General features: G+C 34.6%; 1 protein-coding gene across 1 annotated transcript in view; it reads right to left on the bottom strand.

The window, feature by feature from the left end:
• Positions 1-13,131, bottom strand: part of LOC139493119 (activating signal cointegrator 1 complex subunit 3-like) — a 221,832-nt gene that overhangs the window by 149,287 nt on the left and 59,414 nt on the right. Inside the window, exon 31 of the mRNA XM_071281281.1 lies at positions 7,669-7,811. Within this exon, the coding sequence (XP_071137382.1) occupies positions 7,669-7,811 (143 nt within the window). The remainder of the gene's footprint in view (positions 1-7,668; positions 7,812-13,131) is intronic.

Raw genomic sequence — 13,131 nt, 5'->3', positions numbered from 1 at the left:
CAGAAGAAAACGTTACCATTACCGCCTATGTAGAAACATTTGCGCATATTGCCCCATTTACAAGTGAATTACTTCCCTTTCCATGATATTATAAGTGAGTTACTTCCCTTTCCATGATTTTACAATGAGGAACCTACCTTTCCATGATATAACAAATGATTTACCTTAGACCCTTCCCTTTTTATACATAGCTTTCATTTAATTTCCATAATGATACAAATTTGTTGTCTAATTTTAGATAAATATAAGAAGATGTGGTATGAGTTTTAATGAGACAACTCTCCTTCCAAGTAATAATTTGTAAAAGAAAAACCATTATAGGTCAAAGTATGGTCTTCAACATGAGGCCTTGGCTCACACCAAACAGCAAGCTCATTTTAGAATATGTTTTAAAGCACATATCAATTTCACAATTAACATTTGAGTATACTTTAAGAATTGGACTGTTTTAAGCAGTATAAAAACAAGTATTTCTAAGGCAGATAACTCTTATAATACTTGAGAAATGAATACTAAATAAACTAATGGCTCTTAAGAGCCTGTGTCGCTCACCTTGGTTTATGTGCATATTAAACAAAGGAAACAGATGGATTCATCACAAAATTGTGTTTTGGTGATGGTGATGTGTTTGTAGATCATACTTTACTGATCATTTTTGTTACTTACAATTTTCTCTATCTGTAATGAACTTGGCCCTTTAGTTACAGAGGAAAAAACTTTGTAAAAACTTACCAAAATTTACCAAATTAATGAAAAATATTAAAAAATGACTATAAAGGGCAATAACTCCTTAAGGGGTCAACTGTCCATTTTGGTCATGTTGACTTATTTGTAGATCTTAATTTGCTGAACATTATTGCTGTTTACAATTTATCTGTATCTATAATAGTGTTCAAGATAATAACCAAAAACAGCTAAATTTCTTTTAAAATTACCAATTGGGGGGCAGCAACCCAACAACCAGTTGTCCAATTCATCTGAAAATTTCAGGGCAGATAGATATTTACTAGATAAACAACTTAACCCCTTGTAAGATTTGCTTTAAATGCTTTGGTTTCAGAGTTATACGCCAAAATCTACATTTTACCCCTATGTTCTATTTTTAGCCATGGCGGCCATCTTTGTTGACTTATTTGTAGATCTTACTTTGCTGAACATAATTGTCGTTTAAAGTTTATTAAATCTATAATAATTTTTAAGATAATAACCGAAAACGGACAAAATTTCCTTAAAATTACCAATTTAGGGGTAGCAACCCAACAACCCATTGTCTAATTCATCTGAAAATTTCAGGGCAGATAGATCTTGACCTAATAAACATTTTAACCCCAACAGATTTGCTCTAAATGCTTTAGTTTCAGAGTTATAAGCCAAAATCTACATTTTACCCCTTATGTTCTATTTTTAGCCATGGCGGCCATCTTGGTTGGTTGGCTTGGTCACCGCACACAATTTTAAACTAGATACCCTAATTATGATTTTGGCTAAGTTTCATTAAATTTGGTCCAGTAGTTTCAGAGGAGAAGATTTTTGTAAATTTATGAAAAATTGGTAAAAAATGACTGTTAAGGGCAATAACTCCATAAGGGGTCAACTGATCATTTTTATCATGTTGACTTATTTGTAGATCTTACATTGCTGAACATAATTGCTGCTTACAGTTTATCTCTATCTATAATAATTTTTTAGATAATAACCGAAAACGGACAAAATTTCCTTAAAATTACCAATTCAGGGGCAGCAACCCAACAACCCATTGTCTGATTCATCTGAAAATTTCAGGGCAGATAGATCTTGACCTAATAAACAATTCTACCCCATCAGATTTACTCTAAATGCTTTGGTTTCAGAGTTATAAGACAAAATATACATTTTACCCCTATGTTCTATTTTTAGCCATGGCGGCCATCTTGATTGTTTTGTTGGAACACTGGACACAATTTTTAAACTAGATACCCCAATGATGATTGTGGCCAAGTTTGCTTAAATTTGGCCCAGTAGTTTCAGAGGAGAAGATTTTTGTAAAAGTTTACGGACGACGGACGCCAGACGACGGACGCCAAGTGTTTTAGTGAATACTATATATTTTCTATTCGAAGATCTGATTCTAAAAATTTCTCAAAGTCAAATATATAAATTTGCTTGACTTAACAATTGCAAATAATTTTTACATCAATCAGATAAAGAACAGAACTGAAAGTGCAATGCTTCACCATACAAATGACATTTCATCACTCTATATAATTAGCTGCAATAGAACCACTGAGTTCTGAAAACACATTAATCATAAATTACACTTTCTGCTGATCAAGCATAATACTAAACTTCCAAATATAATCAAAATAAAACTCCCAAGATCCTCATTACATTATATCCCTGATCCATAAAAATAATGAAATGACAATATGTAACCTGAGGATCTCAATCATCACTATGAAGAACACATCATAAACTAATCCATCTATTTATACTACACTGGGTATAGTCAGTTACAAAATTACATTAATTCTCACCAATATTTTGTCCTTTTTCTCATTAATATAATGTTTTATGATTCCAGTTTTATTCAGATTACTGTCACATTTATAATATGATATTTGTTTTCAATGCAAGTGGGATTTGAAGAAAAATAACAGAACAAAAACCAGGCTCTTGATGACAATATCTTTATTTGTTCTTTTAGATACTGTAAAACAATATATATGAACAAATGGAGATGTGGGAAAACCCATCAATAAGACAGCAGCCAAAACTGCAGATATATAAATAGAAAATAGCGAATTTCTAATGAAAAGCAACAGTAGTATTCTGTTGTTGAAATTGATTGAGAGCTAACAAATGTGGGTTACACCACACACTAAAACTAACAATGTATATAGATAAATGTGGGTTACATTACAAACTAAAACTAACAACGTATATAGATAAATGTGGGTTACACTACACACTAAAAGTAACAATGTATAAAGATAAATGTGGGTTACACTACAAACTAAAACTAACAACGTATGTAGATAAATGTGGGTTACACTACACACTAAAAGTAAAAATGTATATACAACAAATGGAAGTGTTTAACGACCTTGACTGGCCATACAGCCCTCACACGGTCGGGAATGTATATAGATAAATGAAGAAGTGGGAAAACATCAATAAGACAGCAAGCAGCCAACAACACAGATATACAACTCAGATCCCATCTGTAGCACAATAAGACAGTAAGCAGCCAACAACACAGATATACTACTCAGATCCCATCTGTAGGACAATAAGACAGCAAGCAGCCAACAACACAGATATACAACTCAGATCCCATCTGTAGGACAATAAGACAGCAAGCAGCCAACAACACAGATATACTACTCAGATCCCATCTGTAGGACAATAAGACAGTAAGCAGCCAACAACACAGATATACAACTCAGATCCCATCTGTAGCACAATAAGACAGCAAGCAGCCAACAACACAGATATACAACTCAGATCCCATCTGTAGGACAATAAGACAGGAAGCAGCCAACAACACAGATATACAACTCAGATCCCATCTGTAGGACAATAAGACAGTAAGCAGCCAACAACACAGATATACTACTCAGATCCCATCTGTAGGACAATAAGACAGCAAGCAGCCAACAACACAGATATACAACTCAGATCCAATCTGTAGGACAATAAGACAGCAAGCAGCCAACAACACAGATATACAACTCAGATCCCATCTGTAGGACAGTAAGACAGCAAGCAGCCAACAACACAGATATACTACTCAGATCCCATCTGTAGGACAATAAGACAGTAAGCAGCCAACAACACAGATATACTACTCAGATCCCATCTGTAGGACAATAAGACAGTAAGCAGCCAACAACACAGATATACTACTCAGATCCCATCTGTAGGACAATAAGACAGCAAGCAGCCAACAACACAGATATACAACTCAGATCCCATCTGTAGGACAATAAGACAGCAAGCAGCCAACAACACAGATATACAACTCAGATCCCATCTGTAGGACAATAAGACAGCAAGCAGCCAACAACACAGATATACAACTCAGATCCCATCTGTAGGACAATATGACAGTAAGCAGCCAACAACACAGATATACAACTCAGATCCCATCTGTAGGACAATAAGACAGCAAGCAGCCAACAACACAGATATACTACTCAGATCCCATCTGTAGGACAATAAGACAGCAAGCAGCCAACAACACAGATATACTACTCAGATCCCATCTGTAGGACAATAAGACAGCAAGCAGCCAACAACACAGATATACTACTCAGATCCCATCTGTAGGACAATAAGACAGCAAGCAGCCAACAACACAGATATACTACTCAGATCCCATCTGTAGGACAATAAGACAGTAAGCAGCCAACAACACAGATATACAACTCAGATCCCATCTGTAGGACAATAAGACAGTAAGCAGCCAACAACACAGATATACAACTCAGATCCCATCTGTAGGACAATAAGACAGCAAGCAGCCAACAACACAGATATACTACTCAGATCCCATCTGTAGGACAATAAGACAGCAAGCAGCCAACAACACAGATATACTACTCAGATCCCATCTGTAGGACAATAAGACAGTAAGCAGCCAACAACACAGATATACTACTCAGATCCCATCTGTAGGACAATAAGACAGTAAGCAGCCAACAACACAGATATACTACTCAGATCCCATCTGTAGGACAATAAGACAGCAAGCAGCCAACAACACAGATATACAACTCAGATCCCATCTGTAGGACAATAAGACAGTAAGCAGCCAACAACACAGATATACAACTCAGATCCCATCTGTAGGACAATAAGACAGCAAGCAGCCAACAACACAGATATACAATTCAGATCCCATCTGTAGGACAATAAGACAGCAAGCAGCCAACAACACAGATATACAACTCAGATCCCATCTGTAGGACAATAAGACAGCAAGCAGCCAACAACACAGATATACAACTCAGATCCCATCTGTAGGACAATAAGACAGTAAGCAGCCAACAACACAGATATACAACTCAGATCCCATCTGTAGCACAAGGTTTTCATAATAAAGATAATAAAGGAGGCAATAATAACTTCAATAAAAAGCACAAACATGTGGTTTGGTTAAACTTGCGCAGGAAGACCTTACATGTACTCCTGTACACTTGTAGTAATTAATGAGTCATGTCATCTGCAAAAGCAGATTTTAAGAGATTTATTGTGTCACTGCTTTGGTTTCATCTCAAGTGGAATAAAGTATGAAAACTGCTCAAGTAGATCTCAAGTTATTTCATGTGTCAATAACTTAGTTTGATCTCAGGTGAAAAAGGTTACTGGTATGTCAACTGCTCTAAAAGATCTCAAGTTACATTATGTGTCAATGAATAAGTTTGATCTCAGGTGAAAAAGATTACTGGTATGTCAACTGCTCTAAAAGATCTCAAGTTACATTATGTGTCAATGAATAAGTTTGATCTCAGGTGACAAAGATTACTGGTATGTCAACTGCTCTAAAAGATCTCAAGTTACATTATGTGTCAATGACTTAGTTTGATCTCAGGTGAAAAAGGTTACTGGATGTCAACTGCTCTAAAAGATCTCAAGTTACATTATGTGTCAATGACTTAGTTTGATCTCAGGTGAAAAAGGTTACTGGATGTCAACTGCTCTAAAAGATCTCAAGTTACATTATGTGTCAATGAATAAGTTTGATCTCAGGTGAAAAAGATTACTGGTATGTCAACTGCTCTAAAAGATCTCAAGTTACATTATGTGTCAATGAATAAGTTTGATCTCAGGTGACAAAGATTACTGGTATGTCAACTGCTCTAAAAGATCTCAAGTGACATTATGTGTCAATGACTTAGTTTGATCTCAGGTGAAAAAGGTTACTGGTATGTCAACTGCTCTAAAAGATCTCAAGTGACATTATGTGTCAATGACTTAGTTTGATCTCAGGTGAAAAAGGTTACTGGTATGTCAACTGCTCTAAAAGATCTCAAGTGACATTATGTGTCAATGACTTAGTTTGATCTCAGTGTTAATTTCATGTCAACATATAACTTTTATCAAACCATAACATCACATTCACAAAATCTAATTCACTGTTCATAGTATAAATGTAATTCTGAATTAAATACTGTGAACTACATTGTAATGTCTTCTGAAGTAAACACTCCATGCCAGAATTTAATTTATCAGAGACCAAGAGAAGTATTGATCTATTTGTAAGTATCTACTTATGTAGTCTTTTCTCAAATTCTGAACACTCTAATCATATCACACACAATTAACTATCTATATTTAATCTGCTCACTCTATTTCAGTCAATAATTGGCTTGTCAGTATAAATAAATATCAATTAAATCATTTACACAATAATCCAGGCTATAAATGGGTAGACTAATAACACACTTTTCAATAATTTATTACAAAAGCTTATCACCCAACCATATAAATGTTTTCAATTGATATTTATAGATATAATATTCTATTCTGACCCAGTATTTATATAAAGGTCTAAAAGTGTACATATTTATTCAGGGAAAAGTAACGATCAAAAGACAAAAAATCAAAACAAATTGCAGCTGGGTTCATGAACAATTTTGCTCATTAAATGCAAGAATTTTCCATTTAAAATGGATCATCTGTTTAAATTGACCCTTCCATCTCTTTCTTTACATGATAATATTCATGTTTGTATGTCCATCACACATATTCTAAATGTATTTATAAGTTACAAATCTATAATATAATGCAAACCTTCTTTGTTCAATGTTTCCATATATTGCAACAATCAGCAAGGCCTGTATTATTTATAAAATTCTTTAATACACATAAAATAAAAAAATCCACTGATACATTGAATTCATCTGGTTTTTTATTCCACTGAAACATTAAAGTCATCAGGCTTTTTAGTCAACTGAAACCTTAAATTAATCAGGCTTTTTATTAGACTGAAATATTAAATTCATCAGGCTTTTTATTCCACTGACACATTAAATTAATATAAAGGCTTTTTATACCACTGAAACATTAAATTAATCAGGCTTTTTATTCCAATGAAACATTAAATTCATCAGGTTTTTTATTCTACTGAAACATTTAATTCATCAGGCTTTTTATTCCACTGATATATTAAATTAATCAGGCTTTTTATACCACTGAAACATTAAATTAATCAGGCTTTTTATTCCAATGAAACATTAAATTCATCAGGTTTTTTATTCTACTGAAACATTTAATTCATCAGGCTTTTTATTCCACTGATATATTAAATTAATCAGGCTTTTTATTCCACTGAACCATTAAATTAATCAGGCTTTTTATTCCATTGAAACATTAAATTAATAAGGCTTTTTATACCACTGAAATATTAACTTCATCAGGCCTTTTGTTCTATCCAAACAAAATCAGTAAATGTATTTATCTCCTCAAATCTGTATCAAATCAAATGCTAAAATATCCCTATAACTGATTCCTGCAATAATTAACCATTTCAGAATCAAATGTATTCTGGACAATGTTATTTCCAACAGTATATTGAAAAGTATTGGCATAAGTTAATAAAGTTCATCACAATGTAGATCTAACCAATAATATCTTGTTTGGGTTCATAAAATGACTACACACAATGCTATATAAAGTAAATCAAACCTCCATTTCCTCCATGTGTAGCCATTGTTTGGGGTTCTCTTCAGCGGCTAGGAAGGCTATCAGGTCTAATGCTGACAGTCTGGTCTGTCGTCGTGACGATACAAACACTAACACTGGCTTGTCAGGAGAGTGGGTCTTTACAGCTGGAAAATGTAATATCAAAACGTAATTAATTCTTTAGAGTTCTAAATACTGGTCATGTGACGTGATGATACAAACACTAACACTGGCTTGTCAGGCGAGTGGGTCTTTACAGCTAGAAAATGTAATATCAAAACGTAATTAATTCTTTAGAGTTCTAAATACTGGTCATGTGACGTGATGATACAAACACTAACACTGGCTTGTCAGGAGAGTGGGTCTTTACAGCTGGAAAATGTAATATTAAAACGTAATTAATTCTTTAGAGTTCTAAATACTGGTCATGTGACGTGATGATACAAACACTAACACTGGCTTGTCAGGAGAGTGGGTCTTTACAGCTAGAAAATGTAATATCAAAACGTAATTAATTCTTTAGAGTTCTAAATACTGGTCATGTGACGTGATGATACAAACACTAATACTGGCTTGTCAGGAGAGTGGGTCTTTACAGCTAGAAAATGTAATATCAAAACGTAATTAATTCTTTAGAGTTCTAAATACTGGTCATGTGACGTGATGATACAAACACTAACACTGGCTTGTCAGGAGAGTGGGTCTTTACAGCTAGAAAATGTAATATTAAAACGTAATTAATTCTTTAGAGTTCTAAATACTGGTCATGTGACGTGATGATACAAACACTAACACTGGCTTGTCAGGAGAGTGGGTCTTTACAGCTAGAAAATGTAATATCAAAACGTAATTAATTCTTTAGAGTTCTAAATACTGGTCATGTGACGTGATGATACAAACACTAATACTGGCTTGTCAGGAGAGTGGGTCTTTACAGCTAGAAAATGTAATATCAAAACGTAATTAATTCTTTAGAGTTCTAAATACTGGTCATGTGACGTGATGATACAAACACTAACACTGGCTTGTCAGGAGAGTGGGTCTTTACAGCTAGAAAATGTAATATTAAAACGTAATTAATTCTTTAGAGTTCTAAATACTGGTCATGTGACGTGATGATACAAACACTAACACTGGCTTGTCAGGAGAGTGGGTCTTTACAGCTGGAAAATGTAATATTAAAACGTAATTAATTCTTTAGAGTTCTAAATACTGGTCATGTGACGTGATGATACAAACACTAACACTGGCTTGTCAGGAGAGTGGGTCTTTACAGCTAGAAAATGTAATATCAAAACGTAATTAATTCTTTAGAGTTCTAAATACTGGTCATGTGACGTGATGATACAAACACTAACACTGGCTTGTCAGGAGAGTGGGTCTTTACAGCTAGAAAATGTAATATCAAAACGTAATTAATTCTTTAGAGTTCTAAATACTGGTCATGTGACGTGATGATACAAACACTAATACTGGCTTGTCAGGAGAGTGGGTCTTTACAGCTAGAAAATGTAATATCAAAACGTAATTAATTCTTTAGAGTTCTAAATACTGGTCATGTGACGTGATGATACAAACACTAACACTGGCTTGTCAGGAGAGTGGGTCTTTACAGCTAGAAAATGTAATATTAAAACGTAATTAATTCTTTAGAGTTCTAAATACTGGTCATGTGACGTGATGATACAAACACTAACACTGGCTTGTCAGGAGAGTGGGTCTTTACAGCTGGAAAATGTAATATTAAAACGTAATTAATTCTTTAGAGTTCTAAATACTGGTCATGTGACGTGATGATACAAACACTAACACTGGCTTGTCAGGAGAGTGGGTCTTTACAGCTAGAAAATGTAATATCAAAACGTAATTAATTCTTTAGAGTTCTAAATACTGGTCATGTGACGTGATGATACAAACACTAATACTGGCTTGTCAGGAGAGTGGGTCTTTACAGCTAGAAAATGTAATATCAAAACGTAATTAATTCTTTAGAGTTCTAAATACTGGTCATGTGACGTGATGATACAAACACTAACACTGGCTTGTCAGGAGAGTGGGTCTTTACAGCTAGAAAATGTAATATTAAAACGTAATTAATTCTTTAGAGTTCTAAATACTGGTCATGTGACGTGATGATACAAACACTAACACTGGCTTGTCAGGCGAGTGGGTCTTTACAGCTAGAAAATGTAATATCAAAACGTAATTAATTCTTTAGAGTTCTAAATACTGGTCATGTGACGTGATGATACAAACACTAACACTGGCTTGTCAGGAGAGTGGGTCTTTACAGCTAGAAAATGTAATATCAAAACGTAATTAATTCTTTAGAGTTCTAAATACTGGTCATGTGACGTGATGATACAAACACTAACACTGGCTTGTCAGGAGAGTGGGTCTTTACAGCTAGAAAATGTAATATTAAAACGTAATTAATTCTTTAGAGTTCTAAATACTGGTCATGTGACGTGACGATACAAACACTAACACTGGCTTGTCAGGAGAGTGGGTCTTTACAGCTAGAAAATGTAATATTAAAACGTAATTAATTCTTTAGAGTTCTAAATACTGGTCATGTGACGTGATAATACAAACACTAACACTGGCTTGTCAGGAGAGTGGGTCTTTACAGCTGGAAAATGTAATATCAAAACGTAATTAATTCTTTAGAGTTCTAAATACTGGTCATGTGACGTGACGATACAAACACTAACACTGGCTTGTCAGGAGAGTGGGTCTTTACAGCTGGAAAATGTAATATCAAAACGTAATTAATTCTTTAGAGTTCTAAATACTGGTCATGTGACGTGATGATACAAACACTAACACTGGCTTGTCAGGAGAGTGGGTCTTTACAGCTAGAAAATGTAATATCAAAACGTAATTAATTCTTTAGAGTTCTAAATACTGGTCATGTGACGTGACGATACAAACACTAACACTGGCTTGTCAGGAGAGTGGGTCTTTACAGCTAGAAAATGTAATATCAAAACGTAATTAATTCTTTTAGAGTTCTAAATACTGGTCATGTGACGTGATGATACAAACACTAACACTGGCTTGTCAGGAGAGTGGGTCTTTACAGCTGGAAAATGTAATATCAAAACGTAATTAATTCTTTAGAGTTCTAAATACTGGTCATGTGACGTGACGATACAAACACTAACACTGGCTTGTCAGGAGAGTGGGTCTTTACAGCTAGAAAATGTAATATCAAAACGTAATTAATTCTTTAGAGTTCTAAATACCGGTACTGGTCATGTGACGTGATGATACAAACACTAACACTGGCTTGTCAGGAGAGTGGGTCTTTACAGCTGGAAAATGTAATATCAAAACGTAATTAATTCTTTAGAGTTCTAAATACTGGTCATGTGACGTGATGATACAAACACTAACACTGGCTTGTCAGGAGAGTGGGTCTTTACAGCTGGAAAATGTAATATCAAAACGTAATTAATTCTTTAGAGTTCTAAATACTGGTCATGTGACGTGATGATACAAACACTAACACTGGCTTGTCAGGAGAGTGGGTCTTTACAGCTAGAAAATGTAATATCAAAACGTAATTAATTCTTTAGAGTTCTAAATACTGGTCATGTGACGTGATGATACAAACACTAACACTGGCTTGTCAGGAGAGTGGGTCTTTACAGCTGGAAAATGTAATATCAAAACGTAATTAATTCTTTAGAGTTCTAAATACTGGTCATGTGACGTGATGATACAAACACTAACACTGGCTTGTCAGGAGAGTGGGTCTTTACAGCTAGAAAATGTAATATCAAAACGTAATTAATTCTTTAGAGTTCTAAATACTGGTCATGTGACGTGATGATACAAACACTAACACTGGCTTGTCAGGAGAGTGGGTCTTTACAGCTGGAAAATGTAATATTAAAACGTAATTAATTCTTTAGAGTTCTAAATACTGGTCATGTGACGTGATGATACAAACACTAACACTGGCTTGTCAGGAGAGTGGGTCTTTACAGCTAGAAAATGTAATATTAAAACGTAATTAATTCTTTAGAGTTCTAAATACTGGTCATGTGACGTGATGATACAAACACTAACACTGGCTTGTCAGGAGAGTGGGTCTTTACAGCTGGAAAATGTAATATCAAAACGTAATTAATTCTTTAGAGTTCTAAATACTGGTCATGTGACGTGATGATACAAACACTAACACTGGCTTGTCAGGAGAGTGGGTCTTTACAGCTAGAAAATGTAATATCAAAACGTAATTAATTCTTTAGAGTTCTAAATACTGGTCATGTGACGTGATGATACAAACACTAACACTGGCTTGTCAGGAGAGTGGGTCTTTACAGCTGGAAAATGTAATATTAAAACGTAATTAATTCTTTAGAGTTCTAAATACTGGTCATGTGACGTGATGATACAAACACTAACACTGGCTTGTCAGGCGAGTGGGTCTTTACAGCTAGAAAATGTAATATCAAAACGTAATTAATTCTTTAGAGTTCTAAATACTGGTCATGTGACGTGATGATACAAACACTAACACTGGCTTGTCAGGAGAGTGGGTCTTTACAGCTAGAAAATGTAATATCAAAACGTAATTAATTCTTTAGAGTTCTAAATACTGGTCATGTGACGTGATGATACAAACACTAACACTGGCTTGTCAGGAGAGTGGGTCTTTACAGCTAGAAAATGTAATATTAAAACGTAATTAATTCTTTAGAGTTCTAAATACTGGTCATGTGACGTGATGATACAAACACTAACACTGGCTTGTCAGGAGAGTGGGTCTTTACAGCTGGAAAATGTAATATTAAAACGTAATTAATTCTTTAGAGTTCTAAATACTGGTCATGTGACGTGATGATACAAACACTAACACTGGCTTGTCAGGAGAGTGGGTCTTTACAGCTAGAAAATGTAATATCAAAACGTAATTAATTCTTTAGAGTTCTAAATACTGGTCATGTGACGTGATGATACAAACACTAACACTGGCTTGTCAGGAGAGTGGGTCTTTACAGCTAGAAAATGTAATATTAAAACGTAATTAATTCTTTAGAGTTCTAAATACTGGTCATGTGACGTGATGATACAAACACTAACACTGGCTTGTCAGGAGAGTGGGTCTTTACAGCTAGAAAATGTAATATCAAAACGTAATTAATTCTTTAGAGTTCTAAATACTGGTCATGTGACGTGATGATACAAACACTAACACTGGCTTGTCAGGAGAGTGGGTCTTTACAGCTAGAAAATGTAATATTAAAACGTAATTAATTCTTTAGAGTTCTAAATACTGGTCATGTGACGTGATGATACAAACACTAACACTGGCTTGTCAGGAGAGTGGGTCTTTACAGCTGGAAAATGTAATATCAAAACGTAATTAATTCTTTAGAGTTCTAAATACTGGTCATGTGACGTGATGATACAAACACTAACACTGGCTTGTCAGGAGAGTGGGTCTTTACAGCT

Source organism: Mytilus edulis, chromosome 10, assembly GCF_963676685.1.
Source record: "Mytilus edulis chromosome 10, xbMytEdul2.2, whole genome shotgun sequence".
Classification (NCBI taxonomy): Eukaryota; Metazoa; Mollusca; class Bivalvia; order Mytilida; family Mytilidae; genus Mytilus; species Mytilus edulis.
The sequence above is the reverse complement of the archived record's forward strand: the minus strand, read 5'-3'. Positions and strand labels throughout refer to the sequence as shown.